The sequence below is a fragment of the Setaria viridis genome, chromosome 9 (genome assembly GCF_005286985.2).
Source record: "Setaria viridis chromosome 9, Setaria_viridis_v4.0, whole genome shotgun sequence".
NCBI lineage: Eukaryota > Viridiplantae > Streptophyta > Magnoliopsida > Poales > Poaceae > Setaria > Setaria viridis.
Window position 1 is genome coordinate 43,468,189 of NC_048271.2, and position 14,667 is coordinate 43,482,855.

General features: G+C 48.0%; 3 protein-coding genes across 3 annotated transcripts; 2 read left to right on the plus strand and 1 right to left on the minus strand.

Annotated features, from left to right (window-relative positions):
• Nucleotides 1-4,536: 4,536 nt before the first annotated feature.
• LOC117836153 (protein SEEDLING LETHAL 1, chloroplastic) lies at nt 4,537-6,229 on the minus strand. The gene has a single exon (XM_034715528.2). It carries the CDS (start codon nt 5,820-5,822, stop codon nt 4,881-4,883), a length of 942 nt encoding a protein of 313 aa, XP_034571419.1. The 5' UTR covers nt 5,823-6,229; the 3' UTR covers nt 4,537-4,880.
• Nucleotides 6,230-9,014: 2,785 nt separating this feature from the next.
• LOC117841073 (ER membrane protein complex subunit 4) lies at nt 9,015-12,091 on the plus strand. Its single transcript, XM_034721643.2, has 6 exons — nt 9,015-9,268; nt 9,361-9,417; nt 9,554-9,707; nt 11,058-11,155; nt 11,241-11,306; nt 11,848-12,091. The coding sequence occupies exons 1-6, from the start codon at nt 9,152-9,154 to the stop codon at nt 11,884-11,886; spliced, it is 531 nt and encodes a 176-aa protein (XP_034577534.1). The 5' UTR covers nt 9,015-9,151; the 3' UTR covers nt 11,887-12,091.
• Nucleotides 12,092-12,237: 146 nt separating this feature from the next.
• On the plus strand, nt 12,238-14,070 carry LOC117841072 (probable galacturonosyltransferase-like 4). The gene has a single exon (XM_034721642.2). It carries the CDS (start codon nt 12,450-12,452, stop codon nt 13,713-13,715), a length of 1,266 nt encoding a protein of 421 aa, XP_034577533.1. The 5' UTR covers nt 12,238-12,449; the 3' UTR covers nt 13,716-14,070.
• The last annotated feature ends 597 nt before the right edge of the window (nt 14,071-14,667 follow it).

Below are 14,667 nucleotides of genomic sequence, written 5' to 3' on the forward strand. Positions count from 1 at the left end.
TGGCGGAGTTTCCAGAGCTATTTTTCTGCTGAATTCAACAGGAGCTCTGTCAAACAGTTTTCAGAGAGAAGTGATTCTCTACTGATTTTGTGAAGTTTCCTATGAAATGACCTAAGAGGCTGGAAGCTGAAAAGTAGCTTCTCCTGATTCTGTGAAGTGATTCTCCATCCTGATTTTAAGAGTTTATGCTAGAGAGTAAAAAAGAATCACTTTCAGCCACATAATCACTTCTCTCAAAGAATCAGCTCTCATAAAGAATTAGAATCAGATAAAACTTTACTTAAAAAAGTCGTTAATCAAACTAAGTGCCCCTTTGGCATGGCTCTCCGAGCGGCTCTCACTGCAGCTTCACCCCAAGCCATCCCAAACGCGTCAGAAGAAAATAGCTTCCGTGCGTGAGCCGATGAAAAGCCGCACTGGGAAACAACGGCGCGCGACGAGCCAAAAAAAATGGCTCCCCCTGGCTTCTCCCGTCCACATGCATGAAGTTGAAAGAAATTACAACTTTGCCACCGCCCTCATCAATTCCTACCGGTTCATCTCCCCCATCCGCCTGCCTCCTCTCTCCCGCTCCTCCTCCCGCGAAGCTCCTGGCGGCGCCGGATGAATCGGCAGGGGCGGCCGGTGGCAGGTGGGCGAAGTGGTGGCGGAATGGATGGATCCGGCGGAGGCCATCCTGATCCACGGGCTCGTTTTCCCGGAGGCGTCGCCTCCCCTCGTCCGGCCGGCGCGGGCTCTCTGGATCCCGCCGGCGCCACCTACCCTCAACCCGCCGACCCTCAACCCGCCGGCGCCGCCTCCCTTCAGGCCGGCGGCCCTCAACCCGCCGGCACCGCCTCCCTTCAGGCCGCTGGTGCCGCCTCCCATCATGGCACGGGCGACCCTGCCTTGGGTGCGAGCGCATGGCGAGGCGGCCACACGGCCTTTCTTGCTGCCGCGGCCATGAGCGCGGCAGCTGGACCATCTGGGGGAGGCGCTGGAGCATTTGCTGCAGCCGCCGCCGCCGCCGCCGTCGCCACTAGAGAATGGCCGGATCGGTGGAGGGCTTCGGCTGCGGCTGCGGAGGCTCTAGGGCCTGATTGGCTCGGTTGGCTTGGTCCAGAGGCCGGTGCCACCGGAGGAATCGAAGAGGAAGTGCCCATTGTGGCCAATCCAAGTCGCCGTCGTGCTGGGAGAGGTGGTACTGGTGCGAGAGCTGGCCGTGCAACAAGGCCACCGGAGCGTGCTGTGTCTACGAATGTTGATGTCGACCTCACTGATTCCAGGTGATAAATGCTACTGTTTGTAATACACATTCCATAATGACTTGCTAATGGAGAATGCCTTGTGTTAGAAGAAGATAGGTTGTTTTTGTATGAAATTGATGAGCCATTCATGTTTGTGATGCGTGTTTATAACATGTCAAAGCCATACTGTCAAAACTGAGAAAAAGCCATACTTCGGCTTATAACAACCTTTTCTTTGTTGCCAACAGCACTGCCGATTGGTGCGATGAGAATACCCGAATAGTGTGTGAGCTTTTTGCAGCCGAAGTACTGATAGGAAATCGTGATAACACACATTTAAATAAGGCTGGGTATAAGAATGTAATGGAAAAATTCAAACAGAGGACTGGGATTGAGTACAATAGAAAACAATTAAAAAATAAATGGGATAGGTTGAAAACTGATTATGTTATTTGGAAGAAATTATTAAATAAGGAGACGGGTATTGGATGGGATGCAACTCATACAAATATTGTTATGCCAGAGGCATGGTGGAAGAAGACAGCAAAGGTGAGTGCAACATTACCAGTACATTTTTTGCCTCTTTTTAGGCACTAATAGCTTATGATAGTTATATGATAAACCATTCTTTTATTTCATTGCAGGCTATAAAGGGAGCTAACAGATTTAAGAATAAGGGCCTTCAAAATAAGGACCAGCTGGGGATTATGTTTGAAGATCTTCGCAACACTAGTGATGATCATTGGTGTGCCTCTAGTGGTGTACGGCCATCTGAGGCAAACCTGACTCGTGAGGATGCACCATTGCCTGTTGACGATGATGAGGATGATGATGCAGCCGACGATGATGATGACAGTGAGGCAGAAGAAGTGACACCTACAAGTGTGAGAGGAAAGAGAGCTAGAGTGACTGAGAGCACCAGGGGAAGGAAACCAAAGACTTCTACCGGTCAATGGTTTCAAGAACAGATGGGGAAAATTGTGGAGATGAATGAGAGAACGACCGCATCTTGTGAGTCTATTGCAAGGAGGGAGGATACATCTGGTTGTTCCATCCAAGATGTAATGGCATTGGTTAAGAATTGTGGTGCTACAACTGGGACAAATGAACACTTCATTGCATCCATAGTTTTTACCAAGAGAGCGGAAAGGGAGATGTTTATGACTTTAGACACTGGCGAGGAGAGATTCCAGTGGCTGACAAAAAAGTATGAGTGGATGAATAGAAATGTTGTGGATAAGTAGAACAGTTCCTATTTGTATGAACCCTTGTATCCTTTTTAATTTGCATGAACCCTTGTAGTACATTTGTTCCTGTATAACTTCCAATAATTTGTGCTAGTTTGTTTGAATTCCAATAATTTGTGCTAGTTTGTTGTCTTGTTACTACTATTATTCATGGTATTGGTTGTTGCTTATTCATGTGTCCTGTTTAAATGACAGTGGTTCTTCTGATGCTGATGAGTGGGCTTCAAAGACTATTGAGTTGATTCGGTCAGTGCAGAACAATCTTTTTGCAAGCGCTGTTGTTGCAGGGAAATATTTTATGACATATCATGACAAGCATGAAACTGCTATGCCAGGTCAAAGTGGGTATGGATGGACTCTGGAAAAACTTAACACTCCAGGTCAAAGTCATAAGATGTTCAGGATGACTGCATCTCTCTTTTACAGGCTGCATGATCCGTTAGTGAGTACTTATGGGCTCAAGTCATCCCTTCATATGAACTCTATTGAATCACTTGCCATCTTTCTAGTTGTGTGTGGTCATGGTTGGTCTAATAGTGGTCTACATGGTGTATTCAAGCATTCTGGGGAGACAATAAGCAGAAAATTTGATGAGGTCCTCATGTGTGTGGTGGCTATGTGTCAGGATTACATACGACCAATTGATCCTAATTTCTGTACAACACACACTAGAATTACTGGAGATCGGAGGATGATGCCATATTTTAAGGATTGCATTGGAGCACTAGATGGTACTCATATTTCAGCGACACCATCTCAGCATGATTTTATTAGATACATTGGACGAACCGGGAAAGCAACCCAGAATGTTCTTGCTATTGTTGACTTTGATATGCGATTTACATATGCTTCTATAGGGCAACCTGGCTCTATGCATGACACTAGTGTGCTCTTTCATGCATTGGAAAATGATCATGACACATTCCCACACCCTCCTGTAGGTATGTTAACCTATTTGTATGTAGAATGCTAACGTTAGTACATCTTCTAATTACTTCCTTATTTGTCTTTCCACATTTGTGTCTAGGGAAATATTACGTTGTCGATGCCGGATACCCAAATCGGCCTGGATACTTGGCGCCATACAAGGGTGAAAGATACCATGTACCTGATTGGCGAAGAGGTCCGGCTCCTAGTGGTGAGCAAGAGCTTTTTAACCATTTGCACTCCAGTATTCGTAATGTGGTAGAGCGTACTTTTGGTGTTTGGAAAATGAAATGGAGAATCCTTTTCAAGATGCCGAGTTACCCTTTGGAAAAGCAAATGATGATGGTTGCAGCTACCATGTGTCTTCATAACTATATTCGTGAGAATCATGCCCTAGATAAACATTTTCGAAAGTGCGATCGAAATCCTGATTTTGTGCCTATAATACCTGAGAGATATGCAGCACATCATCCTCCTCGGAGTGCTTCGATAGTTCAACTCGACATTCTAATGATCGAAGCATGGATAGTTTCCGTGATGACATTGCAAGGGCAATATTTCTTTCTAGATCATCGTGATATTGTATTGTTTGTATGGTTGGATGCTATGTGTATCTCCTGAATGTATTATTTTGTCAACAGCACTTTGTAACAACAACCTAATTATTAGCTTACCTATATTTTATATTTATTATTTTTTTTATTTGACGCAAATCACATTATCAATAGAGTCAACACATAAAACTCATATCTCCAAGCAATACACATATGCAAGGGCGCAATGGACAATTGACATCTTCTATACATTCTAAAAAGCTAGGAGAAGCCGTTTTGCCAAATGTTCTCGTACAAAATAAGCCAGAGCCAGAAAAAGCTGCTTTTCCATACGAGCCAGAGCCAAAGCTGTTTTTTCACGAGCCAAGAGCCTTGCCAAACGGGCCCTAAAGATGATCGGTGGTAGTTCCCACCCCTAGCGGTAGGGGCACTGCCTGTGCGTGCTCTGGTGAATGGATCGTGTACCTCGAGTCCTCAACACATAATTTGTTAGTCATGCTTGCATGCAGGTCTGGCACCGGAGAGGGTACGGGCTTGGCACTGGAGAGGGTACGGGCAAACCCACTTTTGTTCACACCCAAATTCAATATAATTATTATCCACTCTTTACCCTTCCCAATCCAACTTATATCCAATGGATATCTAATGGATAAATTGTACCATCTTCGTATCCTACACTTCACGTTTCAAAGTGGGTGTGGACGTGACACCCAGTGACAGCATTAGTTTATGACATATGCATCTCATTAGTAGCCAATGCCTTTGTTCACATCATGTCGCGGCAACAATGGAACCAACTAGATTCATTGTACCATACTTACAAAGTTACAAGCAGCCAATGCCAATCCGTATGCACATGTTACACCACCCAGAACCACTCGCCCCGCTACCAATGTGCGTGTCGATCGACGCCGTCCGGCCGGCCGTCACACCGCCGCTGCGGCCTCCTTCGCCACCGCGCCGGCGTGGTGGTGGTGGTCGTCGCCGCCGCCGTCGTCCACCCACGTGGCGTGCCATAGCGGCGACCGCCTCCGGGGAGGCGTTGACCCGACGCATCCGGCGAGCGTGGCCCGGAACTTGGCGTCCCCGGGCCGGAGCATGGCGGGCAGCGGCAGCCTGACCCCGCGCGCCGCGCACGCCTCGTGGCGCGGCGCGATGCGCGTGGCGAGCGCGTACGAGAAGTACTCCGGGAACTCGAACAGCTCGTCGGCGTCGCGGCCCATGGCGCCCAGGAGGTACTCCGCCTTGGGCCGCATGTTCCCCTCCACGCCGTAGCCGAAGAGCGCCGGGAAGCGTCGCGCCATGGAGCGCGCGGCGCGGGAGGGGAGGCCCAGCGACTCGAGGAACTCGATCCGCGGCAGCAGCTTGTCCTCCACGGAGAAGGACAGCAGGTCGGCGCGGCGGTGCAGGTCGGGGACGCCGAGCGCGCGGAGGAAGTAGAGCGTCGGCCGGAGCCGCGCCGCGACGGGGGACACGAGCAGGCGCGGCCGGCGCCGGAGAACGCGCGGGAGGTCGGCCTCCGGGACGCCCGCCTCCTCCGTCAGGAACCGGAGCGCGGCCGCGATGGCCTCCGCGGGCACGGACAGCAGCTCCGGGCACATCCCCGCCGCGCGTCGGAGGTCCGCCGGCGGCACGCCCGCCGCCAGCAGCACCGCCGCGGCGTCCGCGGCCACGGGCGGCGACGGCAGCACGGGCTCCGGCGCCTGCGCCTGCGCCGGCAACGGCGGCGGCGACGCGGGCGCGGGCGGGAGGCCCGGTACGGCGAGGCTGGTCGGCCTGGTCCGCAGCGCGACGGCGACGACGCGTAGCCGGCGGCGCGGCGCCACCGGCCTCGGGAGGCCGGCGTGGCGCAGCAGGAGCTCCTCCATTGGCCGAGGAAAGCTCGAGGGGGCTCCCGTAAATCAAGCTGTAAACTTTGGCGAGCAGCTAGAGACCTAGAGTGAGGTGGATGGCTTTGCGGTTGGCGTCATGGCGAAGATAAGGCGGTGTGGGGTAGCGCGGCTTTAGAGCTGGATAGCGCGGCTTGGGAGGGGAGGAGTGATTGGGCCAGGTGTGATCCCCCCGGATTCTTTGTAGGGAGGTGGGGACACTGGGGCAGCGAGGCCCATGGAGGGAGACGACGCAGAGCCACATGTTTTTTCCGCCTCTTTGGCCGCACTGCTCGTCGATGGAAACTGGAAATGGTGGGGAAAATTCATGGCCACAACGAGTGTTCTTGACTCTTGAGCAACAAGGAGGCTCTCCGACGAACGGGAAGGGACGATATTGAATCAGATCAGGAAAAATCTCAGTACAATTGGGATGCTCTATGCTATTGGTCCGGCGATTTGGAGACATACAGTTTGCAAAACCCTTTGTGACACAATGGCATGCCAAACTCTTTTAGCTGAACAAATTGTACACTAGACTATGCCAGGATTATGCACTTTTAAAGTGTGTATATAAACACACTTAGAGAGTTGCTCAAATAAAAACCTAAGGTTTCGTTTGGAGACTCCACACTTAGAGACTTGCTGTAAACACTTACCCAAACCTTATGTAGTATTCTCCAAACCTTTGGTATTCTCCACTAGATCATAAGGTATTGACAACAAAATTAGTTCATTTTCCAACCTCAATCCATGTGGACTTGTGGAGGATACCTAAGGTTTAGGCTTGTCACTCCACCATATAAAATCCATATGCGTTGAGACAAGGTAATGGGTTTATCTAATCTAAACAATGACAAAGGTGGAGAGTGCTCAAGTCTATGCACATGAACTGAACACCGCTTGCTTATCTTGAAGCTTTTTTACAACGGGCTTTGCTAGAGTACTCCGAAGTGACTGTGAGCCCTTGATCTGGATGACTTTTTATCACATATTACCTCCTATAAGGTAAATATTTTTATTTTAGGAAATCAGAAAAATAGGGAAGATAATAGGATAGTTATCTTTCAATTGGATATATTAGCTGTAAGTACGTGATGATCATGGATAACATGCATAATTAGATCTAATTTGATTAATGGAGCCTTTGCATACGCACGTGAGTGTATTTTTTTTTTGAGAGTGACACGTGATTGGAGCCTTTTGCATACTTAAAGTTTGTATGAACCTTTTTTTGCGACGCCTGATGGACCATGGTGAGTTTGTAACAACCTTCTTTTGGAATGACAAGTGCTGGATGGAGGATGGTCCCAAACATTATCTCGCCAACCATGATGTAGCTAACGTGATTTGATCAAAGGCAAAGCATGTGTGCGACATCTGTGATTTGATCAAACGCAAAGGACGTGACAAGCTTGAAAAGGATAGATGCATACAACCCTAATGTGATACAATAATTTCCCTAACATGATCTAACATTAGATGTGCATGACGAACTTGAAAAAAAAAATGTTCCCAAACAAGAGAGACCAGCGTGTAACAAACGTGCCTAGCTACCAGTGTAACAAACGTGCACACATGCTTGAATCCTAACGGAGCAGGGGAGACCGTGCATGTGTATACACATCCAAACATGCAAAGTCCCTCCTGGATTCAGGGAAGAAGTGTGCCGCAGTTAGAGCAACTCCAAGAGGCTGCTAATCTTACCCCCAATATCTTTTTTAGGAAAAAAGAGAGAAAAAATGAACTCCAACAATCCACCTAAACCTTCCCCAATTTTTTAGCGATGCTAAAAAACAGCCTGCCACCGCGTATATTTTAGCGTTGGCGTTCCTCCCCCAATCCTGATTCCCGCACACCCGCGCGTCCCTTCCGATGGGCCCAATATGATGACGTGGCCTGTGTTTGAAATATTGGGGGCTATTTATTAGCGATCTGTTGTGGACTGATATGCTTTTGGGGTAAATTTTTTTTGGGAGAACCCCCGATACATAGTTTTGGGGAAGAATTTTTTAGGATACTCTTGGAGTTGCTCTTAGCCGGTTAATTTTTTTTTCCTTTGATTAATTATTTTGTTTATCCTAATATTTGAGCGTTCAGATTTATTTGAACTCTTACCTCTTAGGTAACTGGATTACTTTAGCAGCTAAAGACCTTTTACAACTCATCTCAATTATCTGAACTACCGTCAAAGGTTATTATCATAGTATTCTCATCACCATCATGTTTGAGATGAAGAAAAATCGGATAATGGGGAGGAGGAAGGAAAAAGAGAATTAGCACCATTTCTTGTCTCAATAAAATGGCCATCGATCCGAACAGAGGATAATGAAAATTTCAACGAATAGCATAGACGGGAACTCATAATTTCTAATGGTGGTGAAAAGATCAAGACTTTTTTTAGATGGCATATAAGAAGTTTTCTCCACTCATCAGGATCAATTGCTTCTTATTGACTTCATTTTGAAATGTGAAGGAACCTCAAAACTATAAGCTATCAAAGATCTGCACAGCGAACATTTTTTTAAGTAAAAGGAAATATTTCTAGCCTTGTTTCGAATCCAATCAAAAACCGATTTTGGCGACCGCACATCCATGTTTTTACAGTATCCTTTATTTATTTACATGTATCCATGGTGAAGTTCTTTGGTAGGAGTATCTCTATGCTGTTTGCTGTGTACAAAAAGGCTCAAGTTTTTTTAAGCGGAAATAAAAGTCTAAAGGGATGTTTGGATACTAGGTGCTAAACTTTAGTAGTGTCACATTGGATGTTCGGATGCTAATTAGGAGGACTAAATATAAGCTAATTATAAAACTAATTGCAGAATCCTGTATTAATTCGCGAGACGAATCTATTAAGCCTAATTAATCAATCATTAGCAAATGGTTACTGTAGCACCATATTATCAAATCATAAACTAATTAGGCTTAATAGATTTGTCTCGCGAATTAGATTCCATCTGTGCAATTAGTTTTGTAATTAGCCTATGTTTAATACTCCTAATTAGTATCCAAACAACCAATTGACAGGTGCTAAACTTTAGCGGTGGATATCAAATGCGGCCTAAGTTAGGATTGTCTTGGAATCGGGCTTTAGCTGTTGGGCTTGGGCCTGCTAAAACCGCTAAAGCTGTTGGGACTAATACGCGAATACGTGATCAGTTAAGGACATATCCGCAAAAAAACTACCGTTCCACTAGTTGGATTGTTGCAAGTTGCAACTCGGGAGGAGCAGTCGCCGGTGCCCGTCCCGATCCCAGCCTCCCACCAACGCCGAAACCGGAAGCCCGCGGCGGCGGAGCAGATCGTCGACCCCCCCAGCACCGGCGATGGAGAAGGGCAAGGGACTCGCCCGCCGCTGGGCGGTGGAGCTCCACGACGTCTCCTCCTCCGCCTCCCCCGCCGTCCCCGATCCGCCGGGCTTCACCAGATCCGCTCCCGACGCCGTAAGCCCCACGCCCCCTCTTCTTGCTCCCATCGGTTTCCGGCTAGCTTGGGTACAGGGTGCCGGAATTCACATGGTTCCGCTGCCACGCAGGACGACGCCGCCGGCGCGCGCCAGCGGAAGGACTCCGAGGCCGCATGGAAGGCGCAGGTTAGTCCCCGATCGATCCCCCCTCGCGTGGTTGCTCCCGGCAGATCCGCGCCTGGCGGCTCGGTACGATAGGCGTAGCGCAGGGTTTTGTGGGGGGCTTGATCCTGATCTGCGTGTGCTCTCTTGGTGCGAGCAGAAAGCGTGGGAGGTGGCGCAGTCGCCGTTCAAGAACCTTATGATGATGGGCTTCATGATGTGGATGGCCGGGAGCACCGTCCACCTCTTCAGCATCGGCATCACCTTCTCCGCCCTGTGGCAGCCTATCAGCGCTCTCCGATCTGTTGGAAAAGGTATTGCTTCCCTTTTGTACATGCCTCCATTCCGTTTTATCAGCAGCTTGGTATATGTTCTTTGCCCAGATAATTGGAATTAGCACTTTAAAATAGCTGCTCAAGTGAAGGGATACTAGGAGGCAGGGTGTCCTTTAGTACCCTCCTTGTGATCCTGTAACTTCTGTGCCAGTCTGTATGGTTGCTTCTGCTGACTTCCATACTCTGATCTACATTTTGTTCATAGCATGATGTGTATGTTCAAATTGACTCGTCTGTAAATGTTGATCGCCTCCTCATGTGTGGCCACATTGAATTATTCTGGATGTGCAAGTGATCTTAGGTGGATCGTAGTCTGGGAAGCTAAGATAATGTCTTACTCTTATAATCATTGTTCAATGGATATATCAGATGTGTTCACATTTATCATTCCTAAAATAGGAAGTTGCTAGTTCTGAAATCCTAATCCTGAACTGTTGCAAATTTGCAATGAAAATAACCAAGAAGCTGAATGCCAGAAACATGGCATGATATAGCTGCTAGGAGTATGTAACTGTTTTCTGCAGTAAAGCTGGTCACATGTAATGCACTGTGACCCCCATTAAAACGAATTAGCATAGGTGGCAGCCATATCATGTTATTACTATCTATATATACTTGCATACTGAACTTGCATGTTTTCATTTTAGTAATATGTTTGCGTAAGCTCTTTGGTGTTCCACAGGCACATTGTGTGCAAAGTTATTTAGTTCTTTTTGACATGATATGCCCCATAAAAGAATGCAGTGTCAGTGTCGCTTTGTGCCTGATATAAAGCTGAATAGTCAGTGCGCAAAAAAATTGATTCTAGAGTCTCCAAATCATTGTAGTAAGGTTTCTAGTGCTCAAAATATGAACCATGACAATGCAGCTGGTGGCACAAACCCCCCAGATTTCACTTGAATACCTTTGTCAATTACTAGCAAAGCATATGAGCGCGCATAACGTTGCTTGAGCTTAATATGTATTTAAACTATCCACTGTGCATTACAAAAATCTTCTTTGTTTGTGGTCTCTGATCTGGTTATTTGTTTCCCCAGTGATGAGCGCACTTCACCAAAAAAAAAAAAAGAATGTAATCGTGACTGCAACTAGTTAATCATTAACCGATACTTCTGTTACACTCTGCTTTTTATATTCTCCCGGTCCTGGACAAGTGGAAACAGGATATATTACATCGGGTTCTCTTTCTAGCTTGGGATGCATCAATCATTTCTTTAGGTTGTATCAAGAATAGAATCAAGCCATCACATATCAAAATAGTAATAGCCTTTGTTACCTTTTCAGACAATTAGCCTTTTCTTATGAGACATCTGTTCCTTGTCTTTGCAGTTTTCGAACCATTTAAGGACCCAAGGGTGGACACTATTGCTCCCAAGTTGCTCTTCATTGCTCTTAATTTGGCTGCGATGGGTTTGGGTGTATGGAAGGTAAGTTCCACTAAAATGGTTTGTTAAACAAAATAATCTTGTAATTTATAAGCATTTCAGGTCATTAATATATTTTCTTCTTCAGCTTAATACGTTGGGTCTTCTTCCAACAAATCCATCAGATTGGGTGTCTTCATTGGCCCCTGCTCCGGTATGTTGCGCATACCCTCTTAATTTCTTGACTTCCAGTTTTTGGTTTAAGGGGCTTTGTTCAATCACCATTACTTTTAGAAGCTTGTTTCGAACTACATTTCATCTGATTAATTTTAATTGTTGGTTGCATTCTTTACTTAATGATACATATTACTTTTCGGCTGCTTGCTGTTGACCATGTTTTTGAAACTCGTGGCAACTAGTTTCTCATACTGGTTTCAATCATGGATAATTGTGGTATATCAGATGGAGCACTGCCTCTCCGGGCTGATCTACCAATTAATGGTCACTGCCAGTAAAACATTTCAACATACATCTTTGCATTAATGAAATGTGCCAATTTTACTGCACCGATTATAGCATGCTTTATAAGTGAGCCAAATTCTATTCATTTAGACAAATCCCTGTACCTGCCATTTCAATACCTTCCAAACCAACAGCTCTACAGGTCCAATAACATGTTTGCTTTCCGAGTGCCATGTAATGTTTCAGAGTATGTATGGGCTGCCTGAACTGATCATCTGGTTTTCTCATGGCAGGAGGTTGAATATGCTGGTGGGGGGATCCCCTTGATCTGATGCCGTTTCCCCTTTTGAACTTCCATTACTTGAAAGATGATCTGTACTAAGTGAATTATTACCCTGCGTACGGGAGAAGTGTAGTTCTCATGTGGACAATTTGTACTATTTTTCGCTTGAGCTGTACCAATTTTGCGACTGCGTGCCAGTGCCCCGTGGTATCTACTGGACAGCAACAGACTTAGATAAACATAGTTTACTCGTATTGCTTGGCTCCTTGTTTACCCTTTATTTCAGGATGTCCTTTTGCTACCTGCTAATAGGGATGAGACGGGACTGTGATTAGTCAGCGCATGTTTGCAAATGCATATCTGGGAGAGCCTGGATTCTTTTCTGAATGGCATCTTGGAATATGAACCCCTAGTACATTCTTTCAGGTAATGGAAACATTCCAAGTATAGGCATCCATCCAGCAATGCACCCGTGCTGGAAAACGGAATCACCCAAGTATAGGCAGCACCCCAAGCAGGCAAGAAGTCATTAGCCACCATCTTCCTTGCTTCTCCTACCTTGTCTCCTAGCCCTTCGCCCCATGGCCACCGCCCTCCATTGACGGCACCTTTATGTATCCCTCTGCCCTCCACTCCTCCGCCTCCTTTCGCCGCCATTCCCATGGTGGCCCCTCTCGCCTCCTAAACCCTTCACCCACCATTTCCAAGGACCAGGGCGGCAGCCACCTCCCCCGCCTCCCCTACTTCGCCGCCGCTATCGCTGCTGCCTGCCTTGCCGGCAGCCCCACTCAGCCGCCTCTCGGTCCTTGCGTTCCCCCTCTCCGGCGACGGACAATGTCTTGCAATTGCGCCGCCATTGTCGTCGCCATCTTTATTGTTATTATCCTCGGTGCCGGCCATGCGGTCACCGGCGCCCGCATCGGCGCCATGATGATCAGGCAGCCCGTCCAGATGTTCAGGGAGGCGCCCGCGTTCTGGAACGGCGCCGAGTGCGCGGCGGGCGGCGGCGGCAGGGTGGACATCGCCATGACGCTGGACGCCAACTACCTCCGCGGCACCATGGCCGCGGTGCTCTCCATCCTGCAGCACACGGCGTGCCCGGAGAGCATGGTGTTCCACTTCCTCACCGCCGAGGCCGACGACCGCGGCCTCGCCGCCGCGCTGCGCGCCTCGTTCCCGTCCCTCGACCTCCGGGTGTACCGGTTCGACCCGTCGCGCGTCCGCGACCGCATCTCCCGGTCGGTGCGGCAGGAGCTGGACCAACCGCTCAACTACGCGCGCGTCTACCTCGCCGACACGCTCCCCGCCGACGTGCGCCGCGTCACCTACCTCGACTCCGACGTGGTCGTGGTCGACGACATCCGGGCGCTGGCGTCCGTGGACCTCGCCGGCCACGTGCTGGCGGCGCCGGAGTACTGCCACGCCAACTTCAGCAACTACTTCACCGACGCCTTCTGGTCGCACCTGGCGCTCAACGGCACGTTCCGCGGCCGCCGCCCCTGCTACTTCAACACGGGGGTCATGGTCATGGACGTTGTCAAGTGGCGCGCCGGCGGGTACACGCGGCGGGTGGAGGAGTGGATGGCCGTGCAGAAGCGCCGCCGGATCTACCACCTCGGCTCGCTGCCTCCGTTCCTGCTCGTCTTCGCCGGGCGGATCCGGGCGGTGGACCACCGGTGGAACCAGCACGGGCTCGGGGGCGACAACGTCGAGGGCCGATGCCGGGGGCTCCACCCGGGCCCCATCAGCCTCCTCCATTGGAGCGGCAAGGGCAAGCCGTGGCTCCGGCTCGACACCCGGCGGCCGTGCTCCGTCGACTACCTCTGGGCACCGTACGACCTCTACCGGTACTCGTCGCCGGTGATCGAGGAGTGGTGACCGGTGATCGATCGTCGGGCATGCGGCACCTGAGGACCTAGTAGCAATGGTAGGAGACAGTTCTTGCAGAGGGGAAGAGGCACATGCAGATCATCAGAATATACAGATCCACGCACGCACGCAAGGAAAGCTTCATCAGAAGACAAGATTGCGTTCTGTTCTTGGGGTCTGTTTCTTGAATGTGCATCTCACACTCTCGATTTTGTATATACGATGTTGTAATGTGTACAGATTAGTAGTATGCATGGTGGGGAAACAACTAATGCTGACAAATTGTATGTGCTGCTGTGCTGTGCATTTCAGTTCATGTTAACACAAACACAGATTTCATATATACAGTAGCAGTTGGTGAATACTTCTGCGATCGAATGCATATTTACGGGGATCTATTTCTTTATTTATTTTCTTCTTTGAATATCAAAGAAAAAAAAACCCACATGTGTGGTGTTATCAAAGTGACAACCACATGTTTTTTTTTCTGATAAGAGCTACTACATGGTTACATAGAAAATAAGGAGGAAAGAAGGGCAACAAGGGTGGAAAAGGATTTATTCCTTGAAAATTGCTTGTGGAGAGCACTGGGTACGCTAATATGTCTTGTGAAAAGAGAAATGTATGCTATTTATATCTTGTATAATGTCACTCATGGTACTTCGGACTTTCTTCCTCTATCTTAAATGATATAGCTGTGCTTCTGCTAGTTTTTCATGGGGAAAAAAACTATAGTACCCTTATTTCTAAAAAAAATGCCTAACATGATGTGGAAGTGCTAATGCCGCCTTTTCAAAAAAGAAAAAACTTCTATAAAATGCTCATTTTTTACTTATATTTGTTCATAAAACTTTCTATGTATTCAAGTGATTTGTCAGAAAACACTTTTTCTCCAAACTTATGGTTTCATAATAACCGATAAATCTTTAATATTCTGGAGTGAAAAAGAAAGAAAAGGCAG

Excerpts from the sequence above, each read along its gene's own strand:
- LOC117836153 (XM_034715528.2), bottom strand. The coding sequence starts at position 5,822 with ATGGAGGAGCTCCTGCTGCGCCACGCCGGCCTCCCGAGGCCGGTGGCG.
- LOC117841072 (XM_034721642.2), top strand. The coding sequence starts at position 12,450 with ATGTATCCCTCTGCCCTCCACTCCTCCGCCTCCTTTCGCCGCCATTCC.
- LOC117841073 (XM_034721643.2), top strand. The coding sequence starts at position 9,152 with ATGGAGAAGGGCAAGGGACTCGCCCGCCGCTGGGCGGTGGAGCTCCAC. Across the intron at positions 9,269-9,360 it reads CCAGATCCGCTCCCGACGCC|GACGACGCCGCCGGCGCGCG; the intron begins GTAAGCCCCACG and ends GCTGCCACGCAG. Across the intron at positions 9,708-11,057 it reads TCTCCGATCTGTTGGAAAAG|TTTTCGAACCATTTAAGGAC; the intron begins GTATTGCTTCCC and ends TTGTCTTTGCAG.